Source organism: Desmodus rotundus, chromosome 9 (assembly GCF_022682495.2).
Source record: "Desmodus rotundus isolate HL8 chromosome 9, HLdesRot8A.1, whole genome shotgun sequence".
NCBI classification, from domain to species: Eukaryota; Metazoa; Chordata; class Mammalia; order Chiroptera; family Phyllostomidae; genus Desmodus; species Desmodus rotundus.
Genome location: NC_071395.1, coordinates 22017437 through 22035667, shown reverse-complemented (window position 1 = coordinate 22035667; position 18231 = coordinate 22017437). Strand labels below are relative to the sequence as shown.

Genomic DNA, 18231 nt, shown 5'->3' with positions numbered 1-18231 from the left:
CCCCTGTGTGAATGACCTGAGACCACAAGAAGTGTGTAACAACCTGTTAATCAATGGCTTCAAAAATTAACAATCCTGTGTCAAGTATGCCAAAACCCAAATCTTCATTTTCCACATACAAATTTCAGTAGCACTTACACAGAAAATACTAAATAATTCAGTAGGTCAACTAATATAATTATTTCAGATTATATATATGTTTCTTGCTTTTAAAGCAGATTTATTTTCTTATAAAAGCAACACATACTGTAACTGGAAAGTTCAAGGAAGTGGAATTTAATCATAATCCTACCATCTCAAATACAATACATTAATTTTTTCCTTCAGTTTTCTTTTTTATTTGTACCATTTAAAATTTTGCAATAGCTTTATTGAGATGTAATCCACCTACCATACAGTTCACCCATTTAAGGTGTACAGTTCAATGGTTTTAGTGTATTCACAGAACTGCAACCATCACCACACAATTAATTTTAGAATATTTCCATCATTCCTCAGAGCAACCCCGTATCCATAAGTACTCCCTCCCTATTCCCTCCCAAAGCAACAGCCCTAGGGAACCGCTAACTTATTTTCTGTTAACATAGAACCATATTTAATACTTAGTTGAATTTTTCATTTTAAGTGGAAATAAGAGTAATCAGAAAAGGAAAAAGCCGATGCTCAACTTATGAAAACATGAGTTTCTGCCATAGTGTGGCTCAAGCACATCCATCCCCCACAAACATGTCAAGGGAGGGTCTGGTGACCTTGGAGCGCTGCTAGCTGTTTCTGATAGCGGAGCCCAGAAAAATGTGCAGTGTCATCCTTCCTGATCACTTCCAAACCACTGATGTTTCACGAAACTTTCCACCAATCTATCAATTAAAGATTTATCTAAAAAATTTTAAGCTTTTTAAAAAATAGAATCTATTAGGTTAACAAAGTCTTAAGTACTTAGCATGTCAAATACCTCTTTTTCTTTCTTTGAAGCTTTAATAGCTATAGAATAAAATGGTTTGCCAAGACTTGTCAACAGCTCAATTCATAACTGTGATTTCAGGGGCTTTGAATATGTGGTCTCCCCACCTCCCAACAACAGCCTTGTCTTTTCAGTAGGAAACTCATTTTTTTTTTAAAGCATTCCTGCCTTGTTTAGGTATTGCACAAAGAGGTCAGCAGTTGAGGCAGAGAGAGTTGTCTTGGACATCTTGCCAAGAAAAACGGCAGCGGGTTTGAGCAGAGCTCAAGGCTAGGTCCAAGCACCTGCATCTTGAAGAAACTTCTGCCTGCCTCTCCTTCTATCAGTTGCTTGTTGTGCCTTTAAACATTACTTAAGCTCTGACCCTTGTTTTGGCTTCTGTAAAATGGCAACAGTAGTATGTATGTCACTTCCTAAGTTAGGATATGATGTATATTAATGTACTTGAAATACAGAGGACCCTCGACAAATTACAGCTATTGTTGCTCTTCTCTGAACCTCCCATTTCTTCATTGTAGGGAAATAAGTGAGTTGAGCTGCCACATCTGTATTTCCTTTGAGCTCTGAATCTCTAAGGCTTTAAATAATAACCCCTCCACATACACATATCTGCTCAGATTTTAGTAAATATATCTACTGTGTTAGGATTCTAAGCCAGCATTTACTGAGCACTTCTTGTATTACAGATACTGTGCAAAGGACCTTAATACACGGTCTCATTTAATTGTCGTAACACTCTTTGAGATGTAGGTATACCCGTTTTACAGAAGTACTAGATAAGACTTTGAAAAGTAACTTATCCAGAAGCACACTGCTAACAAGTGACAAAGCCTGGTAAGTCTGAGTGCACAAGGTGTGCTTTTAATATTGCTTGACAGAGGGCACCAGGTTTGGGCACAGGGAAAATTGGGCTGCCGCGCAATCATACCCACAACCACAGCCAATAGGAGGGGAAGCTGTGGAGCTGGGGTGGCGGAGCAAATTAGTCCTCATTTGGGGGAAGGGGCGGGGCCTTGATATTCCTGGATCAACCAGTCACTGGACTCAGGATGCACAGCTGCTTCAGTCCTGAAGAAGGGGACCTAGGTAGTGCATCAGAGCGTCCACTCCAGGACACTACTCACCTTCCGTGTTCACAGGCCTCCTAAAGTCAGGGCTCTGACTCCGAACGCCCAAGGGACAGATCCTATTTCTCTTCATTTGATGTGACCTCTCTGACGTGAATGAATGTGGCTATCAGACACATGGGTCAGTAAGAACAGTGAGTAGGGGTCACTGGACCAAAGGAGAGACATTCCTCAAGAGGGGACTTCCTCAAGCAGGTAATACATGAATTGATGGGTAGGAGAGATGGTTATTTCAGGCAGAAGAGCCAGTTTGAACGTACTTGTGAAAGGAAGAACAGCACTCTATTGTCAGAAACTACTGTATAGACAGTGCTTTCAACTAGCCCACATGGTGTCCTTGTGTGAATTTTAAAAAGGCACTCAAGTGAAATTGTAAATTCGTAATTATTGCACCATCTGTACCCACTACTATTATACCCTAGACGCTGTATTTTAGTATTCAGAGAAGACCGAGATAAGGCTAGAGCTGTGGACAAGGTTTTACGTTTCAGCCCTCTGCCCAGTCCCTTGGCGCTCACTGTCCTACACAGGAACTGCAACCCTCAGGTACAGGACCAGCCACCTGCCATCTACTATGTCAAATCAAATCATTTTCTAAACCTTTCTGAGCCTTGGGTTTTCTCATCTGCTATATGGGGATAACGGTAACTAACTCTCTGGATTGTCACAGGAGATACAATGTGTTTGAAATTCCCCATCTTTCATATATAGGGGGTTTATCAAAGGATACTTGGGCTAGGGCCACAAGGAAGAAGAATTACCTAAATCAAATTACCTAAATTCCTCTGGGTAGACCAGAGGAAGGCGGGCTGTCCGTAAACAAAGACAGTCAAAACAGATTTTAAAGCTCGTGCTATTCTCTCTCCGGCTTTTGGCTACGCGGCTGTTGCAAAGTTTACATCCCAAAGTGGCAGGGACCTCGCTCTGGTACACTCTCCCCCGCACAGGGCCAGGGCCCACTACACTCTGCTAGGAACGCAAGTTGCCATGGCGATGACTCCCCGCGGCCCGCAAGTAGAGGCCTCTGTGCCCGCCCCCTCGTGACATCACGCTCTAGCGCGCTGCCCCCAGGCGCGCTGCGGAGCCAATCACTGACTGGGCGTCTCGGTCTCACTATCCTCACTCCATTCGGGGCGCCAATGGCTGGCACCGCCAGTGATTCGTTTGCGCGAGTCGCACGATGCCGGCAACCTCACAGGCCAATCATAGCGCGGAAAAGGCGGGGCGGGAGCCTCGCGAGCCAATAACAACAACAGGAGGAACAGGCCTAGCACCTCAGCTGGCTGAAGCGGCTTCCTGGGTCGCGACACCTGCCCGAATCTGGGTGGCAGTGGGCGGCATTCTCTGCGCGAGCATCCCGGTGAGGGAGTCGGAATAGAGGATCGTAGGTAAGGAGGGAGATCGTGCGGACTCCGGCTCTGTGCTCCGCGCGATTGAGGGGAGTGGGGTCAGGGGGGAATGCGCGCTCAGGGTCGGGTAGGGGCACCCTTACCCAAGGTGAGGGCGGCGAGCAGCAAGGGGAAAAATGGTGGGAAATTCTTGAATGATGGATCGGGGCTGGGGCTTGTTTCTTGCCCTGTATAAATTTACAGTCATCCGGAGACTGGGCATATTAGACAATGGGTTCATTACATAGTGACGGAGAGATGAAACTTTTACAAAACAGAAGCATTACAGAGGAGATTAGACCTGTTATGTTTGTGAGATGGGGTTGGTGGGGTTGGGAACTTTCTTGAACTTTAAGGGTTTTAAGAGGGTTAAAACCTGACATTGTGCCCTAGAAGTAGGGCTTTAAAGGGGCAATTTCGGAGCAGGGCAAGTCCAAATGAGGGCACTGGTGCAATCTGGGCTTAACCAAGGTGCAGGGTCCGACACTGGCAGACAGTACGCAGAGACGGCTAAACATCAAGGGTTCTCAAAGAACTCACAGATAACTTTTTTTCTGAGGGCCTAGTCAGCCTGCTGCAGAGCGGGTTTCCAGGCAATCGGGTTGTCCAAGGAGGAGAAAAAGCAAAAGAAAATTCAGTATATCCCCTCCCCTCTCCTCTTTATTTTCTGTTTTTAGCTTCTGTTCAGCAATTTGCCCATTTTCCTCCCTTGTGTATGGAGAGTGAACTCCTGAATATTCGTTAAACCAGGTATGTTTGTATTGAGTGAGTTTCAAGACTTTACCTAGTTAACAGAGGCAGGAGAGACTTAGAACGTTCTGTCGGAGATGACTAAATAGGTGAAAGTGCAGTTCGAAAGTCAGGTATCAAGGGAGGTGGAGAGTGCAGGGGCAGGGTTGTGAGGAGCAGTTGCTGAACTTTCGGATGTGTTGAGCTTTATGTGCCTCCCAACTGTCTAACTGGAGCTGGCCCGCAGATTTGGATAATTAGAACCTGGGGTTTAGGGGAGGGGGCTGGAAATAGAGACTGTGGATATTAGCCGGCTTTAAAAATGGAATATTTAAGAACACCGAAGGTAAATGGAATTACCAGATTGTTACTAGAAAGGAGTAAGGAAAGCATCACTGGGAAACTTTACGGCCTCAGTTGTCAAGTCTTCCCTTCTCAAAAGCTGTACCACAGACGTACTGAATCAGAAAATGCTGTCTCCTTTCTCATGTCCTGGTTGAGTCTTTGGAGCTGAGGTTCCCCCTACTAAAAACATCCTCTGTGTCCCCTGCCTCTCGCTACTTTTCTCTCTTTTTATCTGGTCTCCTCCCATCATGCTCCGGGGCCAGTTTAGATAGTCTGTTTCACTAGGAACTCTTTCTGCTGCTCTTTGTTCTCGTAACACCAAGAACCAAGGAAAGAAAGTATTTTAATGAGAGCAGTATCAGATCTTCCAGACTAGTTAAATAAAATAAACTCAAAAGAATGTTTGTTGGATTTGGCAGCTAGGAGATCCTTAGTGATTTTAGTAAGAGTAAATTCAGGGTCGTGAGGAGAATAGAAAGCTGATTGTAGTTGCTGGGAAATGTGGAAAGGAAGCAGCCTGTGAAGAAGACTCTTTTAGGAGGCTTGGGTAAACTGTAGGAATTATACTTCTCATCCTATAATATTTACTGTGTGCATTATTACTTATGATTAAAATGTAGCTTAATGGGTGGTAGCATAGGCTTCCCCACTTAGCATTTTTGAAACTTGGGAAAGTTGTGTGATCTTTCTAACCCTGGGTTTTTCATTTAGAGAATGGGGATAATAAAAGTACCTACCTCATGAAAGTGTGGTAAGGATTAAAGCCTTTAATATAAGAGACAGCATGTGGCACACTTAGAATACAGCTCCTGGCACATAGAAAATGCTCAGTAATTGCTGGCTTCTTAGAATCACTGAGTCAGGCCCTGTGCTGAGTGCTTCACATGCATTCTTTCTTGGACTCATTGGAAGAACTGTTGGGTTTTTTTCCCCTTTTTCAGCTTTATTGACAGATAAAATTACAATTGGGAAAAGATCCCCACTACTTAATTACCTTTGTTCTTTATATTTTGCATATGACAAAGCTAAGGCTCATAGAAGTTACGTAACTTGCTCAAAGTCACACAGCTAGTAAGTGGTGTTGCTTCAACCTTGTCAGATTTGGTAATCATGTCATGAAAAGTGAGGATTGGAATGACTTATTTTGCAATTTAGAAGATCTTTGAAGGTAGCTTGGTGTGAGTGGTGAGCTAGCTCGATTCCAGTTAGTCCAATGAGTGTGTGTGTGAGTTAAGCCATCAGAGCTTTATATCAGTCTCTTTGGAAAAGAAGTTGGTTGGTTCAAAGAAAGAAAAATGGCGTGGTGGCTTGGGGGAGAGATGATAGAGATCAGGGAAGCTTTCCTCAGGGAAGGAAGACTGGAGTATGTTTTTAAGCTTGAGGGGCACAGACAAATGGGAAAGGTAAAGTGAGTGCTGGGCAAGTTCTTGATGCGGTAAGATACAAACGCAAGCCTGGTCAGTCTCAGAGGAGAGGCTGGGGGAGCCAAGCGAGGTTTTGAGGTCGGGATGGCACCGGACACACAACGTGATAGTCTCCGTGGGGTAAGTCACTTGAGAATTAGACAAGAGAATAGGATGCAAAGTGAATTCAGAGACCTGAGGAAGTTGGCTAAGTTTCTCTATTTTTTGTGTTGGTAACCTATTAAGCTTATTTACTATATAAGTAAAGCATGCTCATGAAAAAAATTATAAGAAGGTATAAAGTAAGTAAAAGCTTTTCCACTCCTTCCTCACAGCCCCACGCCACGTGTGCACCTGAGCATGACTCAGACCTGTTCCCTCTTGATCCTTTTCCTAAAGGCCACCACTCTAAACTGTTCCCTGTTTCCTTCTGTACATTTCCTCTATTTGTGTGTGTATGTGTCTCTGGAGCTACATACAGATGCGTGAAAGTGCGTAGATACAATACATGACTTTGACAAAAACGTAAGCCGGGCTCCTGCTATGCGTATTGTGTTAACTTGCTAATTCATTTAACCCTGGATCTTAGACGTCTTTCTGTGTAGAACATAACGGGTCTTCCTTTTTCTTTTAAGTGGCTGTATAGTTCTCTATGGAAGGACTTAGAATTTATTAACTCATTTTTTGCTGGTGGGTTTATTTTTATTTTTTTCTCTTTGTTTTTCCTATTATAATCAATGCTTCTTTCAGTTTTAGCATACCTGTCTTTGTGCACTGGAATGAGAAAATTGCTGGGTCAGTGGTGTGTTCATGTTGAATTGTGAGAGATACTGTGATTTTTTTCCCCTCAAAGATGTACTAATCTTCCTCACCCCCCACATACACACTTTCCACCCCATCAACATGTGGACTGATGCCTGTTTCCCCAAATTATTACACTTTACCAATACTGGGTAGTGAGCACTATGATATGTAAAGATTTTTGTTTCGGGGTTCATTTCCTTATTTCAGTCAAATTGAACTGCTTGTTTGTTTACTGAGCATTTGCGTTTGTTTTTCTGTGAACCACGTGTGAATGGCCTTTGTCATTTTACTCAGGTTTTTAGGCTTTTTCTAGGGTTTTTAGGCTTTTCCTAAAGCACACCTTGTAGCCTTTTGTAGTATGATCTTTGACTTTATTTGTGATCTTTTTCTTCCCCAGTCAGAAGTATGTAATTTTTAAAAAAGATTTTATTTATCTATTTTTAGAGAGAGGGGAAAGGAGGGAGAAAGGAAGACAAACATCAATGTGTGGTTGCCTCTTGCGTGCCTGGCCTGCAACCCAGGCATGTGCCCCGACTGGGAATCAAACCAGTGACCCTTTGGCTCGCAGGTTGGCACTCAATGTACTGAGCCACACCACCCAGGGCAGATGTAATTTTTATGTAGTCATATTTGACAGGCTTTTTCTTTGTAGGTTCTTTTGGTGGTAAGTGACATTTTTAAAAAGACTTTATTTATTCCTTTTCTTTTTAAAGATTTTATTTATTTATTCTTAGAGAGAAGGGAAGTGAGGGAGAAAGAGAGGGAGAGAAACATCAAGTGAGAGGGAAATATCAATCAGTTGCCTTTCACACAGTAAGTCCACAACCCAGGCATGTGCCCTGACCAGGAATGGAACTGGCTTTGCGGGATGACACCCAACCAACTGAGCCCGCACCCGTTAGGGCTTAAGTGATGTTTAAACTTCATTACTGCCCATTGAAATTACAAGTTTTTCCATGGAGACCACACTAAAAAGTCTCTTTAAGGATAGCTTGAAATTCTTTATCTGCTGTTACTCTCTTTGACTTTGCTCTTAGGAGTTAACGTGACTTTTTTTTTTAATTTTAAAAATAGTTTGTTATATGTATATTTAGTACAAGGTGAAAGATTTATGCAGTCTGAAGAGAAGCCAGAGTATACAACATGTGACTTTGAAATCAGTATCTACAAATGGAGGTGGTGATGACATCCAGTACCCTTGTTTGTTTGTTTGTTTGTTTGTTTGTTTTTACTGCATGTTTAGAACCTGAGAAATTGGTGCTTCTTTAATAATTGTTATTTTGAAATTATTGAAGATACATGTTTGAAACTTTTCTTGGAATTTCATTGTTTCATTTGCATTCTTGCTTATTTATGTATTTATTTATGTTTACAGAATTCTAAGGCCGTGTGCAGAGATTTGAAAAATGGCAACAAATGAAAATGTCAGCATCTTTAGTTCAGCGTCCTTGGCTGTGGAGTATGTGGATTCACTTTTACCTGAGAACCCTCTGCAAGAGCCATTAAAAAATGCTTGGAACTACATGTTGGATAATTACACAAAGTTCCAGATTGCAACATGGGGCTCCCTGATAGTTCACGAGGCCCTTTATTTCTTGTTCTGTATACCTGGGTTTTTGTTTCAATTTATACCTTACATGAAAAAGTACAAAATTCAAAAGGTGAGTATGATGGACTCGCAGTGGAGTATTATCATTAGTATTGAATATTTTTAAAGTAATTGTGACTTTGTTTTGAGACTCTAGATCAGGGCTATCGACAGGAATATAATTCAGCCACATATATAATTTTTTTTAAAGATTTTATTTATTTTAGAGAGAGAGGTAGGGAGAGAGAAGTAGAGGGAGAGAAACATCAATGTGTGGTTGCCTCTTCCACACCCCCACCTGGGGACCTGGCCTGCAATCCAGGCATGTGCCCGAACTGGGAATCGGACCAGTGACCCCTTGGTTCACAGGCCAGCAGTCAATCCACTGAGCCACACCAGCCAGGGCTACATAAGTAATTTTAAATTTTCTAGAATACATAAAAACATAAAAAGAAATAGGAAAGTTAATTTTAAAATACATTTTACTTAATAAAGCAAATCTAAACAATTATCATTTCAACAGGTAATCAGATTTAAAAAGTATTTAACGAGATACGTTCTAATTCTCATCACTAGTCTTTGAAATCCAGCGTGTATTTAACACTAATTTTAGTCTGTCTCAGTTTAGCCATATTTAAAGTGTTCAATAGTCACTTTTTACTAGTTGCTACCACATTGGACAGCACAGCCTTAGATCATGATTGATACTGTTTCAAGAATAATTTGTTAAGTAGTGCTGTAAGTAGATGTGACATCCTCTGATGAGCTTGAGAGTTTGCAGGAAGGAGTCCAGACTAGCTTATCAGAGAGTATGTATCAGGACTTGGTGAACCCATGGTAGTTTCTCATGCTTACTGTCTACTTTTCTAAAAAGTCATGCCATACTAAGCTCAAGGGCACACACAGCCTTGCTAGGAAGTAGGCATCCTGAGAGTATTCAGCTGTGGAGACTGATTTGCGCACACTGAGTCTGCGTGGGGTGGCAGTACACACACTGTCTCTCACAGTCTCTTGGTTTCATTGCCTCTTCCAGTGAGTCTCACTTGCAGTCAGTACTGATAGCGATATTCTCTGGGGCTAGTGCAGGGGGTCAGGTGCCTGTGGGCTCCAAGCCAAAGCAGGGAAGAACACGGAAAGGGGAGAGGGACTAGAAAGGGTCGTGGCCCAAAAGAGAGTATCCTGTTACCCTCAATTGAGGACACAGAAGTTCCAAAATGTTTTTTATACAAGGGCCTGCCTTGAAAGGGATAATTTAATTCGGGTGCCCAAGTTCTGCATGTTTGGGGTGATTCTGGCTACCCTGTGTTACCCATTGACTTGTTATGTGGCTGATTCATTGTATGGCCATCCAGGCCAAGGTATCATTGTCCTTTCCTGTCTGTAGTTGAGTCATTGGTCAGAGGTGTTAACCTTTCCAAAGAAACGAAGACCTTTTCCAGTCAGTGTTTTATGAGTGGCTTGAAAATGAAGTATGGGAAAGGAAAGGACAAGCAATCGTCCAGTTGGCTACTGGTAGTGATTTGTAAACAGAGATTAAAAGGCTAGGTAGTGTGGCTTCACATGTGACCTCGGCAGGTCTTCCTTTGAGTTTAACAACCATTCAGGGTTTTGTTTTGAGCTTTTTTTGATACTGAAATAAATTGTGATGGTAAATCAGTACAAGTTCTCACAATATGTGGGGATTAAAAATCACTGCAAGTTCATTACAAGTTAATGAATTTTGAAGGCAGATATCCTGAAACATTGAGGGTACAGGAAGAAGTTGCTGTTGGTGATGAAATAGCAATAAAGACTTTCTGCTTTCAAAAAGAATAGACAGTGTGACAGTTAATACACATGTGTACTGATGATGGGGAAATTGACAGGAATAAACAAATGATGAAGTAGACCTTGTAGGATCTTTTTCTTTTTAGGAGGTCTCACATTTTAATAATTCTCTAGGAATTTTCTTCAAGAATATATATATTAACAGCATTCTTTTTGCAGTCCATGGCCCAATGTATTCCTTCATATTAGGATGCAACTATATAGAAAGTAAAATATGGTAAACTGATACTCTGCTGGGTTTGAGTTTTTGGTGGTTAACTATCTTTGAAACTAATTTGTGTACACTTGAAACAGGATAGCATGTGATTTTATTATAATTGATTAATTTTTGCATTAATTTCTGCATTACATAGGTATCAGGTCCTAGCCAGGATATTAAAAGTCTGTTAAACAGTTCCTATCCGAAACAGGGCCATTGCCGGCCCAAGCTAGAATCTTCCCTTTGTTGTGTCCCCAGTTACAGACTGGAGGTTTGGAGGAGTAGGGTGGTAATGCTCAGAATAGAAATAGACAATTATCAATTACGGAATTTCCCCATTGTATTGTTGAGAAAACTGACTCGTATCACAGAGCTAGCTAACTGGTTATTGGTGGTCCTGAGGAAAGAGACTGCCCAGGTCTCTGGATTGATTCTCAGTTTATTTAAAGCTTTTCCTTTTTTTTTTTTTTTTGGTCAGGGAAAGTAAATAACTCAAAATTTCAAGAACAGAAATGGAGACCTAGAATTCAGGTAGTCCCAGTTCTGCTAATAAACTGCCTGTGTGATTTGGGCAAGGTACTGGGCCTCCTTGGCCTCTGCTGACCGGTAGTTCCCACACTTGAGATATTGTGGTTCAGTTGAAAAAAATTTCACTGGCAGATTTCTGAATTTTTAAGTTAGGATATTTAAAACAAAGCAGTAATTATTATCACCATCTTTTTATAAAGCCAAAAGCACTTTTTCTTATGTAAGTATAGCCCTTTAAATTGAATAAATTTAGTGTGTTGTTTTTTGTTTTTTTTTTAACCATGGCCTGCTAAGCTAATTGGTATCCTGATGAGATTTCAATGGACGTTTTACTACATTGATCTCACTCCACTCATTTTGCCATTAGTCTTTGAACTTCATCTGTGGGCAGTAGCCCTCTATTCTTTGGGAACCAATGGACACATTTCTGAAGTTCTTCCAGCTCAGAGTTTATAATTCTGTTACTGTATATGAACAAATGCACTAATTTCTGGGAATGAATACTGCCCAATGTCTGGAAGCATCGATGTACCTGTGTAGTGAAGGCCTTCAGTGCTGCTGATACGACTGCTTCAATAGCTGGGAGGCCCAACGATAATCATCACTTAACACGTTTCTTCTCTGACATTCCTGCTAAAAGAAGTGAATGATCTGTGGGCAGCACGGTCCAGGGAGGTGTTCGTTCTGTGCTGCTTCTTAGGTTTCAGATCTGATGTTCATTATGCCTGGGTTTGTCTAGTAACAATTTCTTTACCTAAGTTAGCGTTGGTAGTTATCAGGAATTTAGAGTGGAGAATGTTGTGATTCCTGGGCTTTATTTACTGTAACATAGTAGCTGTGATATAGAATTCACGAAACAGAATTAATTAAATAACAGAATTAAGGTCTCATTAAACATTAGAGAAAAAAATTAGAAACTAATACTGAATATTTGTGCTTTTTCTCTGTAGGATAAACCAGAAACATGGGAAAATCAATGGAAATGCTTTAAAGTACTTCTCTTTAATCACTTTTGTATCCAGCTTCCCTTGATTTGTGGAACTTACTATTTTACAGAATATTTCAATATTCCTTATGGTTGGGAAAGTATGCCAAGATGGTATGTAGATACAAACACATCTTTAATAAAGATTTGATTTTTATACTCAGTCATGGCCTGCTATCCAATTAACATATCCTTAATGTTTATCTTTTTTCTCTATTTAGTTAATGTTTTTTTGTTCTAAACTTTGGAAATAAATAAAATGTAGAAAAGTAAACCATGGTAGACACTTAAAATGTTAGATCTTTCTCTAAATTTTAGATCTTTATTTTAGTGTAATACTTTATTGGAAGGTGCTTGTACTAACAAAAATACCCTACATTTTAAGTCGAAAATGAATGAGAATAGTTTGTGAGGTTTATGAAAGTTGTGTCCGTGTAGACACACATGTATTACCTGAGCATAGGTATCTGTGTTCCAATAGTACTTGTGTTCAGGTATGTGTTCCTGACATGACTGAATACGAGTATAGCAATACAGAGAGGTACTTTTTCCCTAGGATTGTGTTTATTTATTTAATTTAAAAAGATAGGGGAAGGGAGGGAGAAAAAGCGGGAGAGAAACATCGATGTGTGAGAGATATATCAGTCAGTTGCCTCTCACACGCCCCCAAACTGGGGACCTGGCCCGTAACCCAGGCATGTGCCCTGACCGGGAATCAAACTGGCGACCTTTCAGTTCGCAGGCAGGTGCTCAATCCACTGAGCCACACCAGCCAGGGCTGTACCTTTTCTATGTAATGTATATAACTCTTTTTGGGGGGATGGTATCATGTAGCTACCTTGTATCTAGGGGTTTTAAGAATTTGTTGAACGATATATCCAATTAGGGTAAGCTGGTAAGTGAGTATTTGGTTTTATGTAATGTCTCAAATAGTGGTCCCATGTAGTAGCCTAGATTGCACTTTATACTCACGACAGTATTTTCATCTTAAAGGTATATGCTTTTGGCAAGATGCTTTGGTTGTGCAGTGATTGAGGACACCTGGCACTATTTCCTACATAGGCTCTTACACCACAAAAAAATATATAAATATATTCATAAAGTTCATCATGAGTTTCAGGTATGTTAGAATTATATTTAATACTTTTTCTGTTAGAGGCAAAATGTCATATTTAACCTCCTTAGCATTTTTTAAAAATGTTGTTTATTTCTTGTTCCTTTTGCATGATTATGAAGAATGTTTCTCATACACCTACACAGACATGGCCACTTAGTTCTACAAATTTTCTTTCTTTCTTTTTTTGTTTTAAATTGATTTGGGAGAGAGAGGGAGAGACATTGATTTGTTGTTCTACTTATTTGTGCATTAATTGGTTGATTCTTGTATGTGCCCCGAATGGGGGTCGAACCTATAACCTTGGTATATTGGGATGATGCTCTAACCAACTGAGCTGCCAGGCCAGGGCTACAAATTTCCTTTAGTGTCTTATTTCATGTTAAGTTGAGACCTGAAAGAAGAAAATGTTACATGCAGTAGTTCAGACTCTAATCTTCGTGGCCAGAGCACTGTCCTGACACAGTTGATTCCCTGGCAGTTCGGTAGAAGCAGTAGTGGCCTGGCGTTTTTTAAATGGGACTCCCCAAACAACAAACCTTTAATCTTTCAACTTCTAAAACAATTACCAACTTAGTTTTAACATATTTTCACCATAGTAATGACTCCCACAAAAAATGGTTTAAAAATGTTCTTTTCCAATTACAGTTTATATTGAATATTATTTTGTATTAGTCTCAGGTATAAAGCATGGTAGTTAAACAATTATACTTTACAAAGTGTTCCCCCTTATATTTTTAGTACCTGTCTGGCACCGTACATAGTGATGGTATTATCAACTGTATTCCCTATGCGGTACTTTACGTCCCCATGACTGTTTTGTAACTGCTGATCTGTGCTTCCCCATCCCTTCTTTTTCATCCAGTCCCCCAACCCCCTTCCCCTCTGGCAACCAGTAGTCTGTTCTCTATTTGAGTCTTAAAAACAGTGGCTTTTATCAGAATGGCTTTTGATGTAGATTGATCAAACTGGTTAGGTTGTGTTCCGCATTGATCCTGATTACATGGTATGCTAAATGTATGCTAAATCAAGCATCCCTTTCTTGGCAGAACAAATTGAGATGCATAAACCAAAATTAGCCTTCATGTCAATTGTGTAATGCCTTTGTCTTAAGCTATCAAAGACACTGAGATACTATTAAGGACCTCCCTACTAGACCTTTGGATGTTTGGTAGGAACAAAAACATCATGAAGGTTTTTTATTGAGAATTACTTTTATTGTTTATATACCTCCTTTACTATGAATCTGCTGATTTAAATGTTAGCCACATCTGAAAAATACCTTCACGGCAATGTCCAGATTGATTGTCCAAGCAGCTGGGCACTAGAGCCTAACCAAGCTGATGCATAAAATTAGCTGTCCCAATATATTAAGGAATTCTTACCTATTTCTTTTAGGCTCCATTTGGAATGGAAGCTGAATATGCACATCCCCTGGAAACCCTAATTCTTGGAACTGGATTTTTCATTGGGATCATTCTTTTATGTGATCATGTAGTTCTTCTGTGGGCGTGGGTGACCATTCGTTTACTAGAAACTATTGATGTCCACAGGTGAGCTGTGATTTCTGTCCTGGCGTGAGGTATCATCCAATGTCTTTATTTTCATGGTCATAAGGTTATATATAAGTAGACTAGTAGGAGAAGTTAAATTTGTTAGTATTGCTATTTTTAAGAAAACAAGACAGCATAACCATTGGATAGAAGTTCAAATAACAGAGACTTTTTTTTAATATCCCTGTCTGTGGCTATGTCATTTTAACAGGGAGAATAAGTTCTTTTTGGTTAAATGAAATAAAATTTTGATAGGTACTTCAAAACTGCCCTTCAAAATGGTCCCTGTTTGCATGCCCAGCAGAAATACGGAAGAAAGCTTTCCCTCCCCAACACGCTTCCAAAGCTGGGTAGGACCGTCTTTTTTGTCTTTGTCAATAAGAGGACAAGCCTTTCCGTGCTGTATCCACGTGCATTTCTCCAGTGACCCATGAGGATCTGTGTCTCTTTGTGTGCTTTTTGATCAATAGTATTTTTTCTTCTTTGAATTACCTTGTTATGTCCTTTGCCCATTTTTCAGTTAGGTTATATGTCTTAAAACCTATTGGTTTGTGTAAGCTTTGTTTGTTACATATGTTCTAAATATTTTCTATCCATCTGTCATTTGAATTTTAACTCTTGGTGATTCTTTTCTAGCACTGAAGTTTTTAATTTTCCTAGAGTAAATCCATCATTTTTATGGCTCTTAGGTTTCATGTCTCGCTTAGGTCTTCCTGAAACACTGTTCAGATGAAACTACTTATGTGGTTTTCATAAAGATTTGGTTAAATACCATAATTCAGGGTTCGCAATCATTTTTCTGTAACGAATCTAAGCCTAACTCTTGAAAAAGACATGGAATCATTTAGCCTTCACTGAATAAGAGTATTTATTGTCTCACTGCCCAGCACTGATGAAATTACTACTTGTAACATTTACACATTTCACCTGCTTTTCTGTTGCTTGGAAGATATTTTATGGTTAATTACTTATGTGTAATGCCTTTTAAAATACCTAACATCCTAATTTTCATTATTTTAAAATAATATATTCATTGCATTTTTGACTTGGGACTTATTACTATACCCATGAAAGCAGAATATTAAATTCTAAGAATTATTTTTAAACTACTAAAGTAGGAAAACAAATCTAATTCTAGGCAGAGACTATTCTTCTGTAGAAAATTGTAAGTGCCGTCTCTTTCTTTCTTTCCTTTCGTTGTTCTTTCCTCTTTCCTCTCCTCTCAGCCTTCTGAAGGGAGGGAGAGATTGGGGTGCTTTGGACTAGTGTATATCTGGCTGTCAGATTTTAGATAACATATTAGAAATAAAGGAGGCTACTCTAAATGGTATTCGTTTAAAAATTGTGTGTTCATCCAGCTATAGAAAGCACACTCATATTTAATTAATTGTGGTGCATTTAATTCCAACTTGTCCTTGACTAAAGTAAAAGTTGCACATAGTGATTCTCAGGTCTGACCTTCCTAACGCTTGGTACTAATGTCACATAACCTTTTCTTGAAGACATATATGATATTATAGGCATCATAGGTTATGGTGAGGAAGCTCTTCCTCTGAAACAAAGAAATAATTCATGAAAAACTCTAGTCATTACTGTAAGCCCTCTTTTTCATTCCCTGAGACTATAATATATTATAGCATATTATATAGTATATTATACAAGATAGTTTCAAAGATAGTTAACAACCAAAAACTCATACCTAGTGGAATATTAGTTTACCATATTTTACTATAACTGCATCCTAATATGAAGGAATACCATTATTAGGCCATGGACTGCAAAAAGAATGTGTGTGTGTCTATGTATATATATCCTTGAAGAAAATTCCTAGAGAATTATTAAAATGTGTGATTTAATATAATATGTAATTTCCATAGATTTAAAAAAAAATTTCTTAAGTGGTTTCTATAATATGCACTATTTTTTGTTAAGTTTTTGGCTCTTGTGAGCATATCAGAAATAAAGTGACTTAGGTAAAATGGGATGTTTAAATTAGTTAACATGACTGTCAGTGAAAATATCAATTGCTTCTTCATAATCTTGGTTATTTTTGTTTCAGTGGTTATGACATTCCTCTCAACCCTTTGAACCTCATCCCTTTCTATGCCGGATCTCGGCACCATGATTTCCACCACATGAACTTCATCGGAAACTACGCATCAACGTTCACATGGTGGGATCGAATTTTTGGAACAGACTCCCAATTTATTGCCTATATGGAAAGGATGAAGAAGACTCAGAGAAAGACTGAATAAATATTTATGTAACTTCCTGAAGATGTACATTTCCCTGAATTAAAACTAGTAGCTAACATTGCCTGTGGGGAGCAGAAATAAGCATAGATCTTGTCTGCTGAGTGATAAAAATTTAACAACCTTTGTCTTCCTAGTGGGAACTTTTTCTACTTTCCATTCAGGTTCTATATGTGTAGAAATAAGTAAGGAAGTCTCAAACACCATGTTGCTAACTTTACAAAAAGGTTTTAAGTAATAGAAGATCTATGTCTTTTCCCCTGCAGTAACCCCATAGGCCTGAACTTGATACTGGTCTTTCAATATTTTAAATATACAGTGACCATTTGAAAAACTTTAATAGTGAATGTTGGGCTCATGTGGAACTTCAAACATTTTCTAGAGTTTTCCTAAAGATCAAAATATGGGTTGAATGGCATCGGTTGGTCCAGTGTGGGTGAGGCTGTGAAAATCAGCGCCGGCCAGCACCGTGAGTTTCCACGCCGGTCTGCACCTGACCGGTTTGGGGTGATTTCTGTGGTTTTGAGAGGTCCTTTTGGGTTCCAGTGTACTACTGGCATCTAGGTATTTCTGAATTGATGTAAGTGGAATATTTCAGTCTACAAGTTTCACGTTCCTCGAATTTTTTTAAAAATGAAGCTTTATCTCTGCTATTTACCCTTTAATTTTTGAAAATCAGGTTTTTATTACACTTAAAGCTGTATCTTGAAACCTTGTGAACTGGTTTGTATTTGCACTTTGAACTATTAAAATAAATGTGTTTTTTCTGTCTGATTACCTGGCTTCCAGTTTTGAACATCAGCTGTCACCTTTTACTTTATTCTTACAAGGAAAAGTACAGAAATCATTAAATTATTAAGTTTTGTAATAAAAAGAATGATTTTATTTTTTGTAAGTGCTTCATTTGCTTTATTTATTTAACAGTTTCAACATGTATTTATTGGGCTATTATGGGAGATTCCATTGACCTGTTTCAGTAAAGGGTATTGAAGCAGCTCTTTTCTCTATTTAGGAAATGTATGGAAGAATAGAGCTAAACTTTTTAGGGCTGATTTAATCTCTGATATCTAGATTCTAACTCAAATCAAGAGTTGATACTTATAATTTACTGAATTGTTACTGTTTTAAAGTATGGGGGCATTTTCTGATGAGTTTCTTTCCGTTTTTTTGAAAAGGAAGCAAAATAGTTCTGTTAAGAGGGAACTGAATCTTAATAGAGAGGAGATATTTAATCATGTGGGTACTAAAGGACTTAGAAGTTTCCAAGTTCAAATGAATGGCATGACTGAGGAGGGGAAGAATTTGCAAATGTGATTGTGAAACTATTTTAGATGATCAGGCAGCAAGTCAGTCATTTCAGACTTTGTCTTTTTCTGTAGGTTGGATTCAGGTTCAACTTCTCCAGAGAAGAGCCTTCCTATCTCTGTT

The 18231-nt window shown here is 39.2% G+C and overlaps 1 protein-coding gene across 2 annotated transcripts; it reads left to right on the top strand.

Annotated features, from left to right (window-relative positions):
- Positions 1-3328: 3328 nt before the first annotated feature.
- MSMO1 (methylsterol monooxygenase 1) lies at positions 3329-17688 on the top strand. Of its 2 annotated transcripts, XM_024569230.4 has the most exons (7): positions 3329-3476; positions 4154-4226; positions 8133-8418; positions 11850-11998; positions 12878-13004; positions 14397-14551; positions 16611-17688. In XM_024569230.4, the coding sequence occupies exons 3-7, from the start codon at positions 8164-8166 to the stop codon at positions 16804-16806; spliced, it is 882 nt and encodes a 293-aa protein (XP_024424998.1). In that variant the 5' UTR covers positions 3329-3476; positions 4154-4226; positions 8133-8163; the 3' UTR covers positions 16807-17688. The 2 variants fall into 2 exon arrangements, with proteins under 2 accessions (XP_024424998.1, XP_024424997.1); XM_024569229.3 differs by lacking the exon at positions 4154-4226 and having other exon boundaries at positions 3333-3476.
- The last annotated feature ends 543 nt before the right edge of the window (positions 17689-18231 follow it).

What these genes read in the sequence shown, in the direction of transcription:
- MSMO1 (XM_024569230.4), top strand. Translation starts at nt 8,164, where the DNA reads ATGGCAACAAATGAAAATGTCAGCATCTTTAGTTCAGCGTCCTTGGCT. An exon ending in TGGGAAAGTATGCCAAGATG is followed by an intron (nt 11,999 to 12,877) that starts GTATGTAGATAC and finishes TTCATCTTAAAG; the next exon opens with GTATATGCTTTTGGCAAGAT. An exon ending in GAAACTATTGATGTCCACAG is followed by an intron (nt 14,552 to 16,610) that starts GTGAGCTGTGAT and finishes TTTTTGTTTCAG; the next exon opens with TGGTTATGACATTCCTCTCA.